The 24845-nt window shown below is 41.6% G+C and overlaps 1 protein-coding gene across 3 annotated transcripts in view; it reads left to right on the plus strand.

Annotated features, from left to right (window-relative positions):
• The window catches only part of SLC23A2 (solute carrier family 23 member 2), a 130827-nt gene that overhangs the window by 44964 nt on the left and 61018 nt on the right, over nucleotides 1-24845 (plus strand). For all 3 annotated transcript variants that reach the window (XM_053671310.1, XM_037147747.2, XM_037147746.2), the window contains exon 2: nucleotides 11886-12147. In XM_053671310.1, the coding sequence (XP_053527285.1) occupies nucleotides 12040-12147 (108 nt within the window). In that variant the 5' untranslated portion in view covers nucleotides 11886-12039. The remainder of the gene's footprint in view (nucleotides 1-11885; nucleotides 12148-24845) is intronic.

Below are 24845 nucleotides of genomic sequence, written 5' to 3' on the forward strand. Positions count from 1 at the left end.
CCAGAGGTCCTACTAAACATCTTCCAATGCACAAGACAGCCCACAGCAAAGAATTATTTGGCCAAAATGTCAGTTGTACCAAGAAACTTCGCAAACCACTTACAACAAAGTTGATCAGTCACAGCACTTTCTCCATACACTGCACAAATAAATCTTTTTTTGTGTGTTTCAGTTGCGTTTTTATTTTTCTTGAAATAATAGAGCATAATATGTCAAAAATGTTACATATCTTTCATCTTCAATATTAAAATGGTTGCATAAAAATTGACAAATTTTGATGTTCTTTTAAAAATGTGTGCTCGTCTGACAGCTGTCACAGTACAATCTAACAAAATTGTTTCAAGCGAAGTTAAAGACAACTAAGCACTACTAGAGCCACTGTACAGAAAAAACTAAACTTTTTTGCCGACCCAACATCAGGCAGTCATTTAAGTACGTACATTTAAAGGAAGTACGTCATACAAATTGGGGATATTTGTTCCAGTAGTCTTTTCTTGGCATGGGTTGAAATGTGTTTAGGTCAATTGTTAGCATTGAACAGCATTTAATGGAGCAGAAGTTCAACTGTAATCCCCTCACGATGGGATTTATGCTGTAAGCCACAAATTGGCTTTTAAAATGTGCTTTATCATTGAACCTGGCCACTCTGAAAGTTCACGTTTGTGTCTTGGTAAGGACCAAACTGCCACTTTGCCAAGTAGATGTTTTGAGTTTCTTTATCCCAAAGTCTTCCTTATTAGTCATATATGCTCACCTTTCTCATTAGGTTTATGCAAGTGGAGAAAATACAATAGCTGTATCCTACCCCAGGGTACCCATCCAAAGGTGTGGGCGACCTGAGGACCACCAGCATCAGAACATTTGTGCATTTGTTAACTAAGTAGGTTCCTGGGTTCCAATACAGGCCCATGGAATCAGACTGTGGGAGAGAAGACATTAAAATTTTTTTCTTTCAAAAATTGATTTTATTGAAGTATATTTTACGTACAGTAAATGGGTATACATAGCAATGGAGCCATCAGAATCACAACCATGATATAGCACAGCACATTTCTGTCACTCTGAGACTCTCTGGCTTCAGAGAACCTCCCTCCCTCCGTTCCTTCCGGACGTCACCACTGCCCTGCTTCCCACCTGTGGCTTACGGAACCAGGCCTTGTGACTGGCTTCTTTCCACATAACGTCTGTGTGCATCCTCCATGTTACGTACCTCGGTAGTTACTTCTTTTATATTGCTGGGTATTTTTCCTGTGGACCCAGCATGGTTTGTGTATCCATTCACTCATTGATGAACCTTTGGATGTTTTGAGTGATGGGCTCTTATATTAAGATAACTTTGAACATTTGACTACAAGTATATGTATAGAAGACACCTACTTTTTGAGTAGACTTCCCAAGTGAACCTTAGGCACATGACAGCTGATTCTTACGGTCTCTAGTCTTTTCTTATTCTTGCACAATTTGCATTAATGTTTTCTATAGTTTCACTCAATGCCATCTATTTGGGGTAAATGTGTATCTCATTAGCATTTACTAACTGTGCAGAGAGCTGGGAATATAAAGATGAATTGTACCCAGGGGGACTCTACCCTTTGGGACAACTCTCTGTGATTAATTCATTCAGCTGTTGAGGGCTGTGGACTAGGAAATACTAGGTGCTGATGATGGGAGGGCACGTTTTCTTAGGGTTTGGTTAGGCTTCCAAGAAACACAGAAGGTCTTGGCATTTAATTTCAGGAGCAGCTCAGCCCTTGGTGCCTCTTTAAATAGGCCCATCATACTTCCAAGTCAGGTAGCCATGCCCAGCCACAGGAGGGAGTTGACAACATTTCTGGACGGGGACAAATGGTCAGACAGAAAAAAATAAGTGCAGGAGAAATGATCACTGGCTGGATCGCTGATGAAATAAGTACTAATCGAAAGCTGTTATTCTGCATTTGTGTCTGATTATTGGTGTCTGGAGAGCTGGTGGTTTAGTTCAGGAAATTGAAAGTTTGTTAAAGATCTGAATATTTTACTTTTTATAGCAGAATTTCCCAAATTGCTGTTTTTTCACTTTGTCAGGCTTACATTAATTTGGAGGTTGACTTTTTTTTTTTTAAAGACTGCGGTGATTTCCTGCTTGCTCTAAAGTAGTGATTTTTAACCATGGCTGCCAGAGAGCTTTAAAACATGCTCAGGCTGCAGAGACCTATTCTGTCAGGCAATCTGGGTGGGGACCCAAGCAGTGGTATTTTTAAAATTCTTAGGTGGTTTCAATGTGGAAGCAAAGTTGAAGGCCACTTCTTTAGGGCAGCAGGGAAGCCTTGGTTGTTGGTACACCCCTTCATTGTCAGTTCTCCTCTTAACCTGCTGCATTTAATTACAGGACCTCGACTTTTCTTTGTTCTTTTTCAGTAACGGAAGTTATTTTACAACTTTAACCAGGAGGACTTTATTCCACACTGCCCTGTAACTCTAGAGCTGTGTCCTGACCTGGAGATAGAAACAGCTGAACTGCTCTGTGTTTGCTGTGTAGTTAAGGGGAACCAAACCACTCCGTTTTTGTTTCTGAAAGGTTGGGAAGAACTAGGTTGCTGATGTGTGTGTAGTTTTTGTTTCTGAAAGGTGGGGAAGAACTGGGGTGCTGATGTGTGTGTAGTTTTTGTTTCTGAAAGGGGGAAGAACTGGGGTGCTGATGTGTGTGCTGTTAGGCTCTTAAGGAAGAAAGTGGGCGAGTCTTCCATTGTTAAGTAATTAGAACATACAGAGGAGTAAAGAGAAGAAAATAAGTCCTTTGCTGTCCCACCGACCACCGTTTTCGGTTAATAGTTTGGGATTAGTGTCTGTGCACGTGCACACACTCACTTTTACATGCAAAGGGGTCAGTTCTATATGTACTGTTTTATTCATTGTATGTTACCTTTAATTCGGCCCTGGCTGGTGAGGCTCAGTTGGGTGTCCTACAGCGTGAAGTGTTGCTGGTTTGATTCCCAGTCAGGGCACATGCCAGGGTTCCCCAGACAGGGCATGTGTGAGAAGCAGTCTATTGATGTTTCTCTCCCTCTCTTTCTCACTTCCTTCCCTTCTATCTAAAAATATAAATAACATCTTTAAAAAATTACCTTTAATCCTTTTCATTCATTGCCTCATTTCAAAAATTGATATTTTTATTATTATTATGGTAATAACATTTAACCTGCGATCTATCCTCTGAACAAATTTTTAAATGTGCAGTACCGTATAGTTAACTGTAGGCACAATGTTGCACAGCACATCCCTACAACTTACTCATCTTGTGCAGTAAACTTTATACCTGTTGAGTACCAGCTCCCCATTTCCTCCTCCATCCCCGCCCTTGGCAACTGCCATCCTGTTCTCTGCTTCTGTGAGTCGGACTGGTTTAGATACTTCGTATAATATTTGTCCTGCTATGACTGGCTTATTTCACTTAATAAATTTTGTACATATTGTTTTTTAACCTGTTTTCTTCTGTAACATAGGATGAATGTCTTTCCATGTCAATACTTATTTCTGTGCTGTCTTTTTAATGGCTACATGGTGTTCCTTTGCAAAAACATACGGCACAATTTTACCACTTATTTTCTAGTGTTGGACCTTAGATGTTTTTCTAGTTTTTGGTCTTATTAATAATGTTAACATGCGTTTTTTTTTTAATCCTCACCTGTGGATATATTTTTCATTGTTTTTGAGAGAGAGAGGGAGAGAAACAGAGAGAGAAAAACATGGATGCGAGAGAGAAACATCGATTAGTTGCCTTCTTATGTGTGCCCCCACTGGGGCTCCAATCTACAACCTGGGTATGTGCCCTGACCAGGAATTGAACCAGCAACCATTCTGTATATGGGGCGATGCTCTGATCGAGCCACACTGGCCAGGGCAACATGTATAATTTTATAGCTAAATCTCTGTGTGTCCTAATTGTTACCTTAGAATACCCAGAAGTAGCATTTCTTCAGGATGGATATTAGGAGTGAATATGAATTTTTATAACTTTTGATACATGTAACCAGACTGCCTTCTCATTAGCAAATTTATTTTTCAGTAGGAGTGTGTCTATTTCTCTACCACCTTACAGATCAAGGCATTAAAAACAACCAAGGAATTAAAAACCAAAAAGATACTTCACTTCAATGTACTTTTATCCGATTTAAAAGAAGGAACATTTATATTGTCATTTGTACTTGGCAGGGAGATAGAAGTTTAGAAGCTTGTAAATTTTACCCATTTTTATATTAAGGATTTTTGTTTTCTGTTTATTGATTTGTAAGAGCTCTTAAAATAGTAAGGATATTAAGCATTATCTTATGTATAGTATATTATCTTTAAATTTTGTATAATTTTTCTTCACAGAGAAATCTAAAATTTTTTTAAAGATTTTATTTATTTATTTTTAGAGAGAAGGGAGGGAACAGGAGAGGGAGAGAAACATCTGTGTGACAGATACATCGACTGGTTGCCTCTCGCGTGCCCCCCACTGGGGACCTGGCCCCCAACCCAGGCCTGTGCCCGGGCTGGGAATCTAACAGGTAACCTTTTGGTTCACAGGATGATGCTCAACCCACTGAGCCACACGAGCCAGGGCTAAAAAATTTTTATACTACAAAATGTATTAGCTTCTGGTCTTTTTCATCTTTAATAATACGCTAGGAAAGGAGTCTCCCACCCTAACATTATATAATTATTTAGTGGCTATATTATTATTTTTAACATAGTGAGCTGGTTGTCTTGGCATGTTGTATTGAAAAATCAATATTTTGTCTTATGATTTGAATGAAGTACCTTCCAAATCATATATTTGTTGGTTTGTGGGTCTTCCGATCTTTTTATTTTTGTGCTGTATTGATTGAAATTTTCTGTTTAATACAGTTTTACAATAGTGTCCCTATCCGATAGCTCTGTTCTTTTACAGATATTTGTGGCTACTCTTGCTTACTGTTCCACGGAAATTTTAGCAAGCCTTTTTTCTCCTCTTTTGGTATATGAATTGGCTTTTATTAAACTTAGTGTTTATGGGAGAATGTATACATTTATAGGTTTCTTATCAAAGAATATAGTCTGTTTCTCTGATTGTAAAAACCTCTTATGCTCCTGGTACTAGTTTATTGTTTTATTCATAAAGGCCGTGTACCTTTTCTGTTAAATGTATTATGTTTTTAGCTGTTATTGTCATTTTAAACAGAATTCCTTCATCCTTTAACTTTATCTACAAATATCTTAGATTTTGTAGACCACGTGGCTTCTGTCATTTGTTCTTCTTCCTCATTGCTTATAAACCCTCAGACACGTGAAAGCCGTTCTTAGCTGGGACTGAACAAAACCAGGCGAGGCAGCAGCTCGCGTCTCCTGATCTAGATGCTCATTGCTGGCATCTGCGAAGTGTTTCCATCAGCATTGAGGGAGGCTCGCTCATCTGTTTTCTACCTAGCCATTTACACAGATTCTCAGAGTTTTCTGTCTCTTGATGTGGTTATAATTTGGTCTTTCCTTTCTAACATTTCTCTCATCCGTCAGTGGAATGGTAGCAGCGATGTCGGCACCCTGCCGTGTTCCTGACATTGACGTGTCTGTTGTATTGCAGATAGGGTTGATGTTGGCTACTAATTTTCTTTCCCAGTCTTGTAAGAGTATCAAGCAAGAATGACTGTTACATTATTCCAGGTACCTTTATTTTTTAAGTATCATTTATTCATTCCACAAATTTTGGGAAGTCTTTAATACTGGTGTCAAGTTTGGCATTGGGAGTTGGGGGTATATAGGTTGTGGCTATATATACTCCCCCCCCCCCCCACACACACACGCACGCACACACACACACACACATATATATATATATCTTGTTCTGCTTCTCTTTGGCTAGGCCCGCAGACATAGTCTTGCTGTGTTTTTCCCAGACACGGCAATGAAGTGTGATCAGAGGAAATGTTACCAAACAGAGGTCCAAGGGTGGGGAGCAATATTTGGTTCACACAGGGATGCCAAAAACTGTTATAGAAAACAGGGACCCCTCCCAAGGACGGTATACTAATACCTACTAGGCTCGTCTGTCCACTGCCAGAGGAAAGACATCTCTCAATGCCAGAGATTTGTGAAAAGGAAAGAAAAGATTTATTTAAAACTATACAGACTTAAAGTAGTGACCCGATGTCCCCATTAATATATCAAAGTCCTTTAGGATACCCACAGACGCCCACAGCACTCCCTTCTCCCCCTGCCCTAATTCGGGGTACCATATCTCAGGAAAAGAAGCACACATCTGTGTTTCAGGCCACTGGCACCGTCATCTGTGTTGCCTTCCAGACAGGATCTCTGATTACTCCAAAGCCATGTGGCACCTTCTCATGGTCTACTGGCAAAGAGTTCTTTCACCCTTCTTCCAGGCAAAGTCTCTCCTGCTTTCCAGGCCATGCGGCCAAAGGGAGCACCCCAAAGCCGCGTGGGCCTCTTCTATCAGAGCTGCAGGGGTCTGCAATCTGGACAAAACTGAGTGGTCCTCCTCTCCACCAGAGCTGCGGAGAGGGTAGGGTCACCACTCTGGCAAAGCCGCATGGTACTCTGCTAAAGCCGCATGATGATTCTCTCTCTCATGGCCGCGGGAGTCCCCATTCCGGCTGAAAGCACGTGGTTCTCTCTCCTCACATGGCTAAGAGGAGGTCCTCATTATGCCCAAACTGAGTGGCTCTCTCCTCAATGACTGCCACGTCTGCGTTTAAATCCCCGCGCCAGTCCTCCTTTGCAGCCCCATTTCCGACTCCTCCCACAATCGGCTACACCTGTCGGGACTCCCATATCCTCTCAGGTTTACTGGGCTGCCATAGTGAGTCTGGGCAGGCATGGCCCCATGGTGTGGAGCCAATCACCTCCAAGCTCTCAAGGCAGCCACTGTAACCAGGGAGTGTTGCCTCCCAATTACATCCTGGGCGGAAGTCACTCCCTTCTCCCTGGCTCAAAGCATGGCCACAGCTATTTAACATATCTATGAAACCAGTTAAAGGTTATAGATATGTTAAATGACCGTGCCAGAGGTTAGCTGTGAAAGCTGTTATGATGCAAAATAGCTCTCAATGGCCCTGCTCCATGTGTCCCTTCCCCCAACTGACACCTGGGGGGGGGGGTAAGGGGTGAGGACATCTTATATGTCTTTCTAATATTTCCTGGACACCTTGAGTTCTGGACCCCACTCCAAATCCCTTTTTCGGGGGCCCTCTCTTGGCTGCACTCTGTTACAGAAGCACTAATGGGAGTTACCCCAAGGGAAAGGGTGCTTATTTGGGAGGGACTGCGTGTGCAAGAGCCTGAGGGTTAGAAGAGGACCTAGTACCTTCAGAATCTGAAAGACAGAAATGACAGCGTGGTGGGGCTGAGCTTCCTACAGTGACCCTGTAGACCTGCTTAGGAATTTGGATGTCTATTCCCAGGCTAACTAGGACACCATCAAAGGGCATGATGTTTTTATAGCTTGGTTGTGTTGGCAGCATTATGGGCAAGTGGTAGATCCATTAAGGCGGAACAAGAAAATGACAAGGGGCTGTCGTGCTGCTGATGAGATGATGGCTTGTGCTGTGGAATGAGCGGACTGCACAGATTTGGGAGCTCTCTGTCTGAGGAGGGAGGGCTTTAGCAGACCTGGCCCCTTGGAGCTCCCTCAAGAATCACATGGAGGCAGGAACTAACCACATAGCAGGTCAGGCAGAGACAGTGCTCACGGGTCCGCTGGCCCGGGCTGTATTCATCTAGGAAGGTTGGCTGTAAATTGAGCATAATTTCATGTACTGTTTGTATAAACATTGTTAAGACAGGAATACTGATTAAAGTGTGAGTCTTTCACTGCTTACAGCTGTGCATCCTTTGGCCAAGTTACTTCTCTGAAGCTCAGTTTTCACTTTGATAGTTAGTGTGCAAATCAAGCAACACTGTGCTTACTAGGGAGAAATCATCTATTTGCATAACGATAGTGAAGAGATCTGCTTGGCTGGAAAACTGTTGTTATTCTTGTGTCCTCATTTTCATTTTTGGTGAACCTGACCTTTCATCCCTTAGCCCCCCCCTTTCCCATCTGCCTTAAGGTTAGGGCCAAGGTATCAGTGACCCTGCTTATTTTTCTTTCCCAAAGAGTGAGAAGAGGGTGAAAGGGTGTTATCAGTGACTTGCCCCCTGTGTCAGTCTCCCTGGGGGATCTTGCCTTTTGTTTTAACACAAATTCTAGCACCGGGAACTCCACTTCTCTCCTTCTTTATTTTCTGCTGTACTTGCCCCTGAGCCTTGGCATTTCCCCACACAAAAGTTCCGACTGAATGAAACACTCTGATCTCTAGTTAGTGGGTGGTTTCTGCCCTTGAGGTTGTCTTCATCATTACTGAGTACTCGGCTTTTGGAATGCTCTGTCATTTTGGGACTTCCAGATTTGTTCACTGTTCACTGTCTTCTCCCCTGCTTTCTTTTCTTCCTTCCATCTGTCTATCCAGCAAGGCTGTTTATCTTTCCCAGGCATTGTAGTCCTCTGCCCCAGGCCTTTCTCAGAGCATCCTGCCCTGCACTTTCTTGGGTCTCCTCCCCTCTTGTGTTCATTTGGGTTTTCAGGGCGCTCTGTGGGTGCTGCTGAGTAAGAGATGGGCAAAGCAAGGTGGGTGGGTCCTCCCAGTAAAGCTTGTGATGGTTAACTGTCCGGTAGAGAACACTGCAGACTACTTGGTGGAAACTAGTCTTGTCAGGATGGAACTTGTCACCCTTTGTGCCTGGTGATGGGGCCAGTGGGGAGGGATGTCCACACTGAAACAAGCATGAGGATAAAATGAATCTGGGAAAGTGTATTCTATGCTAAGTAGTCCTCATTCCCTTGGAGTGAACCTGGGTAAGTGTGGGTGGGAAAGCTCTGCTGGCATTGGAAAGGTGATGGGGATGGATGGGTCGAAGAGCTTGCTGGTGTCTGACTGACGTGCAGGACATGTGGTCTTGTGAAAACCCAGCAGTGTTGCCTTATCTTTTTTGCCTTACATATCTTTTGGAAAACATAAGCTCCTGGCTATGAAGGTAAAGGTCTGTTGGGGCTGCTTCAGGCAGATCTTTTTACGTATTGTGTTCATTGTCATGCTGTATTTTTCCCCTCCCCAGCTGTGGGGAGGTTTTGAATGGCAGTGTCTAGATCAAGATGTAGATAGTTTTTTTTCTTAATTGTTGTAAACACTTTAATTAAAAATGTAGGAAAATGGTTCATTCTAAGTAAACATATACCATCTCTGTTAGGGCTACAAGTAGAGAGCCTTTCAGGTTTTTGTAAGTGATGTGTATAACTTCCCCTTTGAATGTAGAAAGTCCCCACTTCTATTTTATGCATATCGAAAACTGCATAGTAATGTGGGTCTTCGTATCCCCTACATGCAGCAGAAAAGATAAGGAGAAAATATGGTGATCCACTTGTCCCTGTTCTTGAAATAGGAAAATTGTTTAAAAAGTCACTAAACCAGGGTAAGTCCCACAGACTCATTCCTTTATGGGCTTTGCTCTGTTTGGTGATATGCATGTCCCCGTTTCTTAAACTGGCACGTGTTTCCCTTGGGGGATGTCATCTTTTGCTGAGGACCTACATGGCACATTTGGGATGCCATTTTTAGGGAGGAGGGAAATAAGGGGTTTATATTTAATATAGCATTTCTCTCCATGGTGGTTATTCAGTTCATGTAAAGGTTTTTAAAAACATTAAATCTCCTCTCCATTTTAATGTCAATATAAAGTATTTATTTTTTACATAAATTTTTTTCTCCATTTCAGTATTAGGTACTTTGAATATACTGTTTAACCACCTCCCTCCCCAAAGAAATAACAGTTTTAAGTTCATTGGCTGTATTTGATATCTAAGTAAAGTATTAACTTGGGCAATAGCAGGACAAAAATCTAATAAAAATATGGAGAAAGGACTCTTCAGTGGTACAGAAGGCAGTGCTTACAACTGAACAGTGGTGACCTCCAAGGAGTCTGGGCAAGGGTTTCCTTCTTCCAGTTTCATGTGCTTTGCGAATTTTGACACTATGAAATACTGCTTACACAAATTTCAGCCAACTTCTTTGACCTTCTTTCTAACTAGCGAATACAAATTATAGACTGCATTTTCAGTGAGTTATTTGTTGTGGGAAAAAACCATTTTTTCCATTTAACATGCATGTACATCAGTTTATTCCCATTTATAGGGAAACAACTAAGAATATAAAATTATCCTATTTATTGTTCCTTGAACAGTAAATATCACTGCTAAATGTCCAGACACTGCTAAATGTCCCCTGGAGGGAGAATCACTCCTGGTTGAGAGCCACTGCTGTAAACAGACAGGGATATGGTATCACCAAGAATGTACAATGTGCATGGACATTAAACCAAAATGTGCACCCGACTTCTCTGTTGCCTTGAGGCAGAACTTAATGTTCTGGCAACTATTTTATTTTTCCTTTTTACGCTCTAAATATTGAACTCTCAAATTTGGTGTAATTCTTTCTCTTATTTGTTAATATTTCAAGTTTTCCTGGTTTATCCAAAGTATTTGTCGAATGAAGTGTACTTAGCGGAACTTGAACAGGAGGAAGTTTCCTGCTTCTCTATTTTTAACCTTCTTGTAGGAGCGTCTTTACATTTGCTGGGCAGCTTGGCCTTTATTCATTCTCAGTGGGAAATTAACTGGTTCTAAGAACTGACATCATTCTAAACAGAGTGCCAGTGAATGTTCTCTGTCCTCTCTCACCCCCACCTGCTGTGCTGTTTTTATCCCCTCATAAAAATGTAGGCACACCTCAGCACGTTTTATTGTACAGTGCCAACCCTTGCAGGCATCTTTTGTGCCTTTTGTTTTTGAAGCCAAATTCTCCAAATGCTTGTTAATCATTGGGCGGGTCTTTTCTATTACCCCAGACATATTCCTGTTGTTTAAAATTGAGGTTTTAATTTTCTTCTTCACCAAAACTTGGAGGTATATATTTCAGTAATTTCCTGCTTTTGACTTTTGTTTAGGTTTTCTCTTAGCTGGAAGCATTGCACTTTTCCTTGGTAAGTGATTCCAGACTCTGAGCACATCAGGTCTATCTTGGATGTAATGGTGTTGATCTCCTTCCTCCTCACTTGCCTTCTAAACGCCTCTCCTCTTTTAGGGGGAGAGGCAGGGGCCTGGGGGTGGGGCGCGGTTGGATTTCTTTTATATGTTTATGTTGTTGTTTTATTAATGTTTTGGCTGTTTTTTGTGTGGCATTCTAATTTTTTTTAAGGAATTAGAGTGGCCACCTACCTGGAATTCTGTGTGGCCACTGGACCCTGGATTGGTTTTGTTTCTTTTTAGTGCTTTGAGTGCCTTCCCCGCCTTTAATTGGGCACCAAAAGGGAATTTAGAATCTTAATACCCAGCCAGTCATGTGTAGTAGTACATTTGCTGTAACTTCACTGTGTAGTGTGGTTGCTATTAGCCACAGGTAGCTATTGAAATTGAAATTAAAATTAGACACAATTAAAAGTTCGATTTCTTTCTTACATCTCAGATGCTTGGTAACTTGTGGCAAGTGACAATTAGGTTGGACGAGGGAGGTATAGAACATTGCTATTACTGCAGAGTTTTATTGGATAGCACTGGGCTATAAGATAGAATCATACATGTCCAAAAAATACATACTTTTTAATCCCTAGTATTCTGATGTTTTTGATGAGATATGGTCCTCCTTTCCAGGGGGTATTCAGAATCACTGAGTGACTGTAAGTGCAAAGAGATAGGGACTCAAAAAGTAATTAAGCAGCATGATTTTGGAATTTGGGTATAACTTGTACTCTGACTTTTCCATGCAGAAAATGTGATGACCATGGGTCCTGTGTTGTTTGCGTGCTTGGGGTGATTTGGCTGCTTTCTCTTTTCCTAGGTGCTAAGAGATGGTGCTTGTGGGGCTCATCTCTGCCTGAGAATCAGGTGCTCCAGGTGCTGGAAAAGCCAACTCTGATCCTGGGCTCCCTGCTTGAACAAGCCTTCACTTCCAGCCACTCCAATCCAGCGACCAAACGACCGATTTCCTCTTAATGATGGGTATTGGTAAGAACACTACGTCCAAATCCATGGAGGCCGGGAGCTCAACTGAAGGCAAATATGAAGACGAAGCAAAGCACCCCGCTTTCTTCACGCTTCCGGTAACAGCATTCCCTGTCTTTCTTTTTTCTTGAGTCATTCTAAAGTAGTTTCTGTACTGAATCAACGTAGGATTCACTTTATTTATTGACATTTTTTAATTGTTGTTCAAGTACAGTTTTCCACCCTTGCCCCCACCCCTCCCTGCCCCCTGAGCCCTCCCCACTCCACCCCTGTTTCTACCCCACCCCTCGTTGTTATTCATGTGTCCTTCATAATTGTTCCAACATAGGATTAGCTTTAGTACTCACGTTTTCAGTGCCAGTTAAGGAACTTGAAAACCAAATGCTTTTCACGGGAGCCGGTGTTCGGGAGCTCTGGTGGCTGTCTGGTTTTGGCCTTGCTCTCCGTGTGGAGTCACCTGATGGGATCAACTTCAGAAAGGGAGCATGCATTGCTGTGAATATTGTAAAGCTGGTCCAGTACTTCCTCTACACTGGAGGATGTTGAAGGCTTAATTTTATCTTCAAAAATGTGTTCTTTTGAAATAGCCTGTAACCCGACTTCAGATTTGTATTCCAAGGTGGGAGATTGAACGAATGACTTATTGTTTGGGACCCAAATGTCCATGCTTTGCATTATAGCAGCAGCATCCAAGACAGAGGTAGTTTTATCTGGGCAAGTGATATTAGTCAGATAAGGCTGATGACACACATTCTTTATATTCAGTGCTAAGATTCTTCCACATGTGGGATTATGACTTGATGTGTATAAAGTTAACCTGAAGTGTAGGTTTGAAAAAGAAAACCCCTCTTTAGAGAGAGCTTACTTCAAAGTGTTTTTTCTTGATGTGGGAAATGAGGTTAATGACAAGGGTGCTGTTCTAGGATTCCTAAATAATGGCCCTGGTATTTGCCTCACTGTGGCATTACTGCGGCATTACTGCATAAGAAAAGAAAAATGTGAGTGTGGTGTCTTTGTGTACATCAGTTGACCTCACATTCACATTTTGATTTTTACCCTATTAACTCACACAGACATGTTCTACTGACTTTATAACTGACATTACTGTTTTCTTTCTTCATGTAAAGTGAATTTCGAAACTGGGTTTTCTGTCATATTGAAGGCTTAAGGTCAACACAGGTTTTCTAGAGGAAGAGGCAAGTCAGTTGTTCAAGTTTAAATCAGATCATCTTTGAAAAGCGAACAGTAGTGTTTCATGTCTGGGTATTGACTTGCCTCTGCTGTACAGATGAGGTGTGGAGGCTGGGCTGGGCAGCAAAGGGGTTGTTGTAGGAAGCTGAGGTAGGAGGGGAACCAAGGAAGCTTCATCCAGGCAGCCAGTGATGAGGTCATAGTGAGAGCGAGCTGGGTGAGCAATAAGGATGGACCGTTGGATTTAGCCAGGGCGGGTCTTTTTGCCAGGTGACTGCTGGAGGACCACGGTTGAGGTTTTGGCAAGAGTGATTGTAGTGATGCTGCATGGGCCCTAAGTGTGGTAAGGAGGGAACTGGAGCTGATGACACACATTCGTAAATTTACACATTTAATTTAATGTCAGAGCCGACTACTTCTGTAATCCAGCAAGCCAGAGAAATTTAGGGCTTCCCTTGGTCACTGTTAATGTTTGGGGGATTGTATGGTCATCAATAAAGAATTGCCTCCTGTCTTTTGAATTATAGGTAAAAGAAGGAAAGTTAAATGTTAAGTAGTTAATAAAAGATTCATAGTCTGGAGAAGTATCTGGATCTTCAGACTATGAAAATGCATTTGGGTCAAGGGTTTGGCAGACCTGCTGGGTCAAGAAACTGGGGTCTTTGGGGGCATCTAGTAGGAAAAATAGGCAATGAAGAACCAGGGTAGCTTTGAGCGGTGGTAAAGGGGTAGATTGACCCCTTTGATTTGGTGTTGGGTTGGATGTGGATGGTGAGGTACAACAGAAGTCAAGACAGGCTTGGGACTGGGTACCTGGGTGTGTGGTGGCATCTGATGATGGAAATGAGAAATGCAGCGACAAAACACAGATGCTTATTTGCTTTGTTTTTACATTGGCGTGGGGAAGTAAGGAATCGATAGAATATAGAACTAAAGGTTCTGCTCTTCCATGATACTTTTGTCCATTTAGTCGGGAAAGCACTGATTCTTTTTGCCCCTGAGGGAGGAGTCTTCCCTGTTGTCTTTTCTCAGCTGGGAAGCAGATTTCCTGCTTTATTGCTGAGAAAGACCAGCGGAAATCAAATCGAACACTATCTACATTGTTATCTTCTAGCACAGAAACGAATTCTCTAATTTATCCATTAGAAAGAGGCTTGTAAAGCAGATAAATGCTGGCAGGCTAACGCTTGAGTTTCGGAGGCAGTCCCGATCATGCCCGTTGTCCAGCGTATTGTTCACACAGTTCCCCTCAGTGCTCACAAGGGTCCTGGTTTGGGTGATGAAGGATGTGGTCACTGTAATTACAACCAGATAAGCATATGAAATAGCTGAAAACATTTTCTTTTCTTTTTTTTTTAGTTCTTGCAGAGGAACTTTTTGAAAAATCTTATAAGATCTACAAAAAAACACTTTCTCTGATTATAAAAGTGATATGTGCTCATATTAGGAAATTTGAAAAGTAAAATAAGGCATTTAAAAGCTAAAGAATATATTTGAATTGAACGGTTATGGAATTGACCAGAAGACAGTTGGGTGCCCTACCTTTCACCTCATGTAGTTACTGCAAAGGAATTTTCCTCTTCCCGTAAATTTACACATTTAATTTAATGTCAGAGCCGACTACTTCTGTAATCCAGCAAACCAGAGAAATTTAGGGCTTCCCTTGGTCACTGTTAATGTTTGGGGGATTGTATGGTCATCAATAAAGAATTGCCTCCTATCTTTTGAATTATAGGTAAAAGAAGGAAAGTTAAATGTTAAGTAGTTAATAAAAGATGGTGCTGGGTTGTGAGAAAGTCTATAAAGAAAAGAAAGTAATAACAGCCAGAAAAAGAAGGCTGGCCCAGACATAAGAAAATATATGAAGAAAACAGCCCTGGCTGGTGTGGCTTAGTGGATTGAGCGCTGCCTTTGAACCGAAAGGTCATTGGTTTGATTCCCAGTCAGAGTTCATGGCTGGATTGCAGGCCAGGTTCCCCAGTGGGGGGCACATGAGAGGCAACAACACAATAATTTTTTCCCCTTTCTCCTTCCCTTCTCTCCTCTCTAAAAATATAAATAAAACATATTCATCTATCTGTCTGTCTGTCTATCTGTCTATCCCTGGCTAGTGTAGCTCAGTGGATTGAGTGTCGACCTGCAGACCAAAGGGTCAGTGATTCAATTCCCAGTCGGGACACATGCCTGGGTTGCCAGCCACTTCCCCGGTGGGGGGCATGTGAGAGGCAACCACACACTGATGTTTCTTTCCGTCTCTTTCTCCTTTTCTTCCCCTCTCTCTAAAAATAAATGGATGATATCTTTAAAAATACATGTGTATACACACACACACACGTTTGGAAGGAGCCGGGATGGAGGAAGGGTGGCCAAGAGTTTTAAAAAGAAGGAGGAGCTGCCCTCCTGGAAGAGACCTGAGACCCCAGGGACAGTGGCCTGATGGACACTGTTAAGTGGGAAGTGAGCAGCTCGGAGCTGTGTCCTCGTAAGAATGCAGCCAGGGAGGCAGATACCCGCCTCTTTCCTCTTCCCTTTCTTTTCCCCTTCCTGTTCTTCCTCTTTCTTCCCCTTTCCTTTCCTTTTTTTTTCTTCTTTCCCTTCCCTTCACGTATTGTAAGAGAAGTTACCCTGGCAGACAGAGGGGGGGCGGGTGGGAATAGAAACTATATAATGGTACCCTTGATTTCTCTAGACCCCTGACTCAGGGATGACACATTTGAACATACTTATTCCCAGCAGTGAAAAAAAAGCACACGTTTTTTGGAGGTGCAAATGACCCTGTTTTAAAAACCAAGCAAGGAGAGCCCTAGAACAAACACGTCCTTGTTCTTAAAACTAATTTAATCCTGGGTTCTGTGGAGTTCCTTCTTGTACATTCGTAAATAGAGTATTCAGAGTTATTAGATCTTAAAATCAAAAGTCTCAGGTGGATGATAATAGTTTTCTTGGAAGATGTTCTCTTTCTGTAAGAATAATTGGATCTTGGGATCAACAGTGTGTGATTCTGAGCAGGGTCTGAGGATATGTGTCCTGGAGCCTGTCCAGAGAATTGGTTTAATTCCCTTTTTTTCTGTGAGATGAGAGCTTGAATCTACTGCATAATGGTCATGATTTAGGGCAGGGGATCCTCTTGATAGAACCAAACAGCCAAGGTGAACAGCATTTCTTTTAAAATGTTTAAGTTGAGAAAAAATTTTTTAAGAAAAGAAATATACTGATGTATGTTTTCACATAAAAACATTGAAAAGACGGGAATAAAATGAAGATTTTTATGCATAGTAAGAGGCTCCCTTCCTTACCTCATCTTTCTAGAGTTTTTGACCTTAAAAAGTAATTTTTCTGCACTAATTTTGCGGTTACGCATAGTTGCTTATATTGCAGCTTACTTTTAATTTGAATAGAGTTTGGATAGTTTTTAAAATTTTTTATTGATTAATTTTTAGAGAGGGGAAGGGAGAGAAGGAGAGGGAAACTGTGTGGTTGCCTCTCAGGTGCCCCCTACTGGGGACCTGGCCTACCACCCAGGCATCGCCCTGATTGGGAATCGAACCATTGACCCTTTGATTCATAGGCTGGCACTCAACCACTGAGCCATAGCAGCCAGGGTGAGTTTGATAGCTTTGACTGAAATGCGAATGGTGGTAATACAGAAGGCCCATCTAACAGGGCACTTGAGATGAATGATCATAGATGACAGAGCTGCGGCAGTCACTTCCCAGAGCAGGTTTACGACGTTGATCCACATTTCAGCTGATAATCTCTTAGGCTAGAGTCACAGACTCTTGGTCCTGGGAAGGGCCTTCAAAGACATCGTATTCATTCTGCTTGTATTCAGTGCTTGCTTTGTGCTCCAAACTGTACCAGACATGACAAGAACACAACAGAAGTGGTTGCCCAACCTCATTTCTCATCTAGATCATTACGACAGCCTCTAGATGGTCTCCCTGGCTCCCAGCCTCGTTCCTTTACGACCCCTGATTGTCATTTTTGCCTGTGTCCTTTGCATTCCTAGACTCAGTAAGACTTCCTCTTCTAAGTGTAGATACCTGCTGGAACTCTTACCTCTGAATTATCCATTCATTCCTAACCTGTGTTTACCTAAGCTAGGTAGGCAGACTCCTGACCTTTAACATCTTTTCTTTAGAGGAAAGATATTTTAGATAGGTTTCTTATAATGGAGACATAATCTGTTGGCGAAATAGCTAATTTCCTGTTGGGATTTGATAAAGTAGTGTACGGGAGGTTCATGGTAGTAGTAATTACCCTGTGGTTTCTGCTGCCTCTTTTAATTTTACATATTTTAAAGCTTCTGTATTTCTCCCTCCCTTCATGGTACACGAGTGTTGTCGGAGTGAAATGGGAAATAGTAAGAAAATTGATGTGTTCTTTCACTGTAGCTTTTTAATATTCAATATATATATTTCCTCTCATTGTCTTATTTATTGGCATAACTTAATTTACAAAAGAAATACATTTACTGCAGAAAATTTAGAAAACAGAATGCTAGAATGAGGGAAAAATCCAAATAATTTAAAATCCTGTCAGCCAGAAAAATAACATTCTTCTTTTCTGGTGTATTTCTTTCAAGAGATGAAACAAATGGTGTACTTTTAAGGTGAACTTTGGAAGGCTCTGCAAAGAAGCATTTCAAAGGTGTGTTAACCTGGATGCACAGAAACAGTGGACGGGGCTTGCTTGAGGCGAAGGTAAACCTTTTACCTAGGAAGTCACCGAGGCCCAGGCATGACCACCACCACCAGACTGGTTACAAATTTGCCATCCTGTCACCCTAAGGGGCTACTCTGTAGAACCCCCTTTACACCCACAGCTTTCATTGGGACTGCGGGTTATTTCTAATTCATTAATGTAATAAACAATAACCTAGTGTAATGTAATCTTACTGCAATAGTTTATATTCCCAGCAGCTCTGGAGAGAGGACCTTCCCCACCAGTACTAGATATTAGATGTAAAAAGCAGCAATTTAGTAGTGAAAGCCTGGTATCTAATTGCTTTAGTTTTGCATTTTAATGAGGCAGAGCACTTTCATTCCTGTTTCTTGGCCTTTTATATTCTGTCCTTTGTGAGTATCTTCCCCACCCTCCTCCCCATTTATCCTGTTGAGCTGTACTGATAATCAGAGGTGCCACAGAACTACTAGAAATTAGAATTGCAGAGAAAATTCCCAGGTCACATAGCAGTTTGAGGGGAAGCCTGTAGCAGTGCCAGCCTTGACAGAGCTGTGAATGTCATTACCCACAGCCCCAGGCTCTGTCTGTGCAGGGCAGCTTCATGTTGAGGGCTCAGCTTTGGGGCTTTCAGCGTCAGTCTCAATTTACAGCCCCTCCATACCCATGTGAACCTGTGCACTTGCTCATGCTTGGAGTTGCAGGATGTTTAAGAAGTACATGAGATCATACATATCAACCACAGATCACGTACACAGTAGGCAGCTAATCAGTATTTGTTCCACTTCCCAGTCCTGGGTCTTCACCATGCCCCTGAACCAGAGAACAGTATACAGAATGGCAGGTAGGAATCTGAAAAGAAACTAATGCCATGACTTTCGTGCAGATGTGCCGGGCTTTGGGAAACAGTCCTGTCTGACTCCTCTGATAGGTTTCTTCCAGGGCTAACAAGTGTGTGAGCCAAGGGGGCGGTGCGGGGGGCACGACCATATGGGGAGTAATTATCTAGATTTTTTTTTAAAGCCTCAGGATCCTGGAGGAAAGAGCAGTGAGGTCTAGAGTACTTAAATTTTCTGGCCGCTGGTTTTCCACCTCTGTAAAAAGGGACTAAACATAGCACGTGACTCAGGCTTCTTACAGGGATTAAATGAAGAAATACATGTAAATTTATGAACGGGGTACCTGGCACATAGGAAATGTCCAATAAATATAAGAGATAAGTGGAAACTAGTGGTTAGTTTAACTAAGTATGAAGTTGCTTTGACAGCACTTTTTGACCAGAACATCAGAAGTCGCATTGAAGTAGGAGAGGATCTTTTTCTTCATCCCCTCTCCTTGAAGGAACTTCCTTGTGGTCGTGTTCATAAAAACCAGAAAAACAGATCCAGAGGAAAGGGGTTTCACTGTCACACTTGATACGGTGGTGTGAGGGTCGGGAAAAGGGTCCCACACCATGCGTGGTTGGGAGGCAGAAAGCACACTTCTCCAGGCCTTATGTTTGCTGAAATGGGCTGGTACTTCTGCAGACTGTTCTGTGACCTGCTTCCTCGCATTTGACAGGGCATCCTGGACCTTTTCCCAGAAGGTTCGGATGTATTTTCCTCGTCCTCCTTAACAGCAGCCTGGAATTTAACTTAGAGGATGTCTCATAATTTTGTTAATTGTTCCTCGAAGGGAGCTCTAGTTTTATATTTATTTTTTAAACACTAGGTAATATATCAGTACGATTCAAAATTTAAGAATACAAAAGGTATGGAGTGAAAAGTCCCTCGCCTGGCCTTGTACACATCAATTTTCCCCATACACCACTTTTTAGAAATGGCTTGTGACTCTGCATGCAAACACAACACATTCTCCTCTCCTTTTGTACACACGGGTATGCATATCTAAATGACTGTAGCTCTGCTTCACTTGCTAATGTACAGAGTGGGGCAAAGGTAGGTTTGCAGTTGTGAGTATGCAAAATAGTTTATTCTTGTATTATATGTTATTGTATTATTTTACACAGGAACAACTGTAATTCTACTTTTGCCTACCCCAGTATAATGGATGATGTTCTGTACATTCCCTATCAAAATACAATGCCCTGTTGTGATGCAGGAGCTCCAGACTGGGGAGCTGCTTAAGCGTTAGTGATGTTCTGGGGGAAAAAACCACCTGGAGGACTAGCTGATGTGGACACGCCGTTTATTACTCACATTACACCGGAACGCACTGAGATGGCAGCAGGTTGGTGCAAGAGGCTGTACCCCATAGTATCTGAGACTTGTTTTAAGGGGTCCCCACAAAGGAGGCACGTGTCCTGTGTAGGACTCTAAACTACGGTACCTCATTGTATAAAGGTCAAGAAGAAGTCACAGGACAGGAAGCCACTCCCAAAAGGTGATAAGGAGGAAGTTACAATCCATTTCTAAAACAATAGACCTTCCTTCTGCCCAGGGGTCTGTCTGGCCAGTTCTCAGTCTTGTGAGGTGGGAAGACCATGTATTGATGCCACACCTAAACGAGGTCGGTCTGGAAGAAGTCCGGCCGTTGTTAATGTAACAAGAACCATTTGTGTAACATCTATGTAACCTGGCAGCAAAGGAGAGTGGACTGGAATGAGAGTGGGTGAACAGTGATGAATTCACTGAACTAGTCAGTTGGTGGGGGTAGAAGCTTTGAGTGAGCATGTGTACTGTGTGGATATTGCATTCAAAATGCCTGAGCAAGTAGAGCGACAAATCAGCATCCAATTTTGCATTAAGCTTGAACATTCCTCTGCAGAAACTATTCGGATGATTCAGAAGGCTTTCGGGGACAATGCAGTGAATGCAGTGCAAATAAAAAGTGTGGCACAAATACTTCAAAGGTGATCAAGAAAGTGATCCATGTTCTGGAAGGCCTGCAACAAGTAGAATGCCTGAGAAATGTTGAACATGCACAGGCTGCAATCAGCAAAGCTCAGAGACTGACAGTGCAAGAACTAGAAGCTGATCTAGGGATTCCAAAAACTACTGTGCCCAAGAGTTTTACTCAGGATCATGTCATGATATGTGTCATGGCAAAATTCATTTCATAGCTTCTTTTATCAGAGCAGAAGGGACATTGTGCTGCAGTTGCTAATGACTTGATTCAAATTGCTACCTATGAACCAGATTTCCTCAAGAAGGTTATTATATCTGGAGATGAACGATGGGTCTATGCCTATGATCTGGAAACAAAGGCCCAGTCATTGCAATGGAAGACACCTGGTTCTCCATGTCTGCAGAAGGTGCTGCAAAATCGGCAGCAAGATCAAGATCACGTTAACCATGTTTTTTTGGATTGGGAAGGTGTGATCCATCATGAGTATGCCCCTCCAGGCCAAAGAAGTAATAAGGAGTACTACCTCAACATTCTTCACTCATTGAGAGATGCACTACTACGAAAATGGCCACAGCTCTGGGCAACTGGTGATTGGCAACTTCGTCATGACAATGTGCCTGCTCATGCATCATCACGTCTTGTACAGAGTTTTTTGGCAAAACAGCAAATCACCCAGGTGACTCAGTTCCCCCATAGCCCAGATTTGGCACCCTGTGACTTCTGGCTTTCCCCACAACTAAAATCATCTTTGAAAGGGAAAGGATATCAGACCATTGATGAAATTCAGGAAAATACAACAGGGTAGCTGATGGTGATTGGGAGAATTATGTGAGGTCCCAAGGCACATACTTTGAAGGGGACTGAGACATCATTGTCCTGTGTACAATGTTTCTTGTCTCTTTTCTTTAGTAAATGTCTCTGTTTTTCATATTACATGACTGAATACTTCTGGACAGACCTCTGTATACTGCAGAGTATCTATGGTATGAATGTATCATAGTTGATTTAAATATTCCCATTTGATAGATATCTAGATTGCTTCTAATATTTTGCAACAGCAAATAGCAGTAAATGACCTTTCACATAGTTCTTTTCACTCATGTAAAAAGCATAAGTTTCCAGGACTGGGACCGTTGGGGCAGAGGGGGGGCCTTGTTAAGTTGAGGGGCATCACCACGTGCCCTCTGTTGAGATCATTTTATTCTCATCAGCAACATGTGGGTGCCTGTTTTCCTATCCTATAGGCTTGCCAGTGGAACATAGTTGGACTGGGGTCTTGGCCAATTTAGTAGATGGAAAAAGTTTTCTGTTGTAGGTTTTTTTTTCCGTTTAGATTTTTATTTATTTATTTTTAGACAGAGGGGAAGGGATAGAGAAAGAGAGGGAGAGAAACATCAATGTGTGGTTGCCTCTTGCAGGCCCCACACTGGGGACCTGGCCCACAACCCAGACCTGTGCCCTAATTTGGTTCTCAGGTGGGTGCTTAATCCACTGAACCACACCAGCCAGGGCAAGCCTTTTCTTTAAAGAATAGAAAACAGTCAATTTGAGGAATGTTATTACTACTCTGAAAATCATTGTTTTGGTATAAAATGGTTCACTTAGCTACCAGACATATGGTAGTTGTTGGTGAATTACACCAGATCCTAAATAGATGATAATTGAGTTCTGAACTCTCGGATCAGACGCATGGGGTTTCCCAGGTACTTGGGCCCTTCACCTTACAGGTATCCACAGCCATGGGTTCATTTTAACTTCGGTTTGAGTAACACATGCTTACTCCACTATCACTTAAATTGGCATTGCTGTGATACTGACGTTCAGCATGACACTCCTTCCCTATTGCTCCTGTCCTGTTTCCTGTACATTTAATCATTTTAGGATTACTGTTCAGAAGCACATACTTGAAGCATTACTGTCTTGGCTTAGAAATAAAGCAATAAGTATAATGCAAAGTCCCTACATTTATTGAGCAATAGACACATTCCTGTATCAAAGGCAACAGCCCTATGTTTTGGAGACAAACAAAATCAACTGGACAAATTCAGGCAGAGAAAACCTGCTTTCATAACTGATGGTGTGATTGTACAATATTAGTTTAAGGAGGAAGTATAAAGCCACAAGTTTGGTTTCAAGCAGTTTTGAAGGGGGGAAAGGCATGTTGTTTGTTCCAAAATTTTAAAAAATAACATTTTTTAATAAAAACTTGATCAGGTTCCTGAGATGAAAGATGTCAAGATTTCTGTTATCTGTGATGCTGTTAATGACACAAAGGAAAACTCGTTTTTATTACGTTTAGAAAGCTTTCTAAGACATGTTTTATTTCCCAGTTGAAGTAATATTTAGAGGTTCAAAAATGTGAAGCTTCAATAGTATCAGGAACATTTTTATACTTTTTAAAAAAAGTCAACACCTTTTTAAAAAAACTGATTTTAAGAGATTTTAAAAATTAAATCCTATGTTTTTTTTAAAAACAGGCCATCAAAATAGCTAATTTAATAAGCCAAAGGAAAAATAGTAGCAAAATTTGTCTTACTCCCTGGCGCCCTGTTGCGTCCTCAGTTCAGTCAGCAGGCATCATTAACCCGGCCCCGCCCCGGGCGGCACAGGGAGGGGCTGTGTGGCCGAACTGCATCCTTACTGCCTGGGCACAGCGGGCGCTCACAGTGGGTTTGTTGAGTGAGTATGTGAGCCTTTCCCAGGCTGGGGAGTATCTGCATTTTATAGTATTTAATTGCGTGTGTGAGCGGAAGTGGGGGGGAGGAGAGGGAGTTGCCAGAGTCTCTTCTTTGGAGCCACATACACAGATTAAAAAATGGGTTTTTGAGGTGAAACTTACACAAAATTGACAATTTAAAAGTGAACAATTCAGCGACTTTGAACACATTCACAGTGTTGTGCACCCATCACCTCTGCCTAGTTCCAAAATATCTTCATCATCCCAAAGGTAACCCTATTCTCATGAGGCTCTTGCGGCAACTGGAGATGAATGTGGGTGAAAGGTATTAGTTTTAGCTAGAACAGGGTGTTAAATCAGATCTTGGTTTCTCTGACATCTAGTAACTAAACATCGTTGCTTTAAGACAGTTCATCCTGAGTGTATGTACCTCTTGGCTTCTCAGTGGGTTGAGTGCTGCTGTGATATGACTTGGAGAATGATTCTAATATTAAGTTAGATTTTCATATTATAGACTTGAACTTGGCCAGAAACATGTGTCCTGTTGGCGGCTTGTTTTTCAGACCAACAAACTCCACAAACCCAGTTGCCTTACGTACAAAGCTATAGCTTGTCTTAGAGTTAGTTTTAAAAGAAGCTCTTTGTTTGATATAAGAAAATTTGCCCTGTAAGAATTTATATACCACTTAATCGAGATCTTTGGCGTACTTTAAAACTAGCTTCAGTTGGGGGTTGTAATCTATGTGACCTTGAATGAGGAATTAAAATTTTCTCTGGCCCGATTTCTTCAACTACAAAAATAAGTGGATTAAATCTCTCTGGACCTCCTCAATCTAAGCTGTATTGCTTGGATCTTTAGTCTTTTTAATTTCTTCCTGTTGTAAAAGTTAATTGTCCTCATTAGAGAAAATTACCGACATATATAAAGGGAAAAAGAAGGTAAAAATGGCCCAACCACTGTTAATATTTTGGTGTATGTCTTGTTTATTACCAGTTTTAAAAAAACAATATACAAATAACATAGAACTGATTTTAAAAGATCCTAATGCCAAAAAGAATGGTCGGGAGTGAAAAATGAAAGGGGCCCATCCTTATTCCCTACCCCTTGGACAGCCTTCATGCTGGTGTGTGACTTTTATTAGTTCCTTTACCAAGCATCTAGACAGAGAGGTTATTAACATTTTAATTTATTTTTAGCACAATTGGGATAATTCTATACTTATTGTTTTGTGACTTTTTTTTTTTTTACAGTATTCCTTGGAGTTCTTTCCTTGTTAGTATATCAGTTTTATTCTTTTTTTAATGGTTGAATATTATTCTCAAAATGGATATAGCATAATTTAACAATGTCTGTTTGAGCATTTTAAGTAATGTTGCAGCTGTCAACCTTGGAAATGC

The sequence above is a fragment of the Artibeus jamaicensis genome, unplaced genomic scaffold (genome assembly GCF_021234435.1).
Source record: "Artibeus jamaicensis isolate MK-2021 breed Jamaican fruit bat unplaced genomic scaffold, CSHL_Jam_final contig_685, whole genome shotgun sequence".
In the NCBI taxonomy this organism is placed as follows: domain Eukaryota; kingdom Metazoa; phylum Chordata; class Mammalia; order Chiroptera; family Phyllostomidae; genus Artibeus; species Artibeus jamaicensis.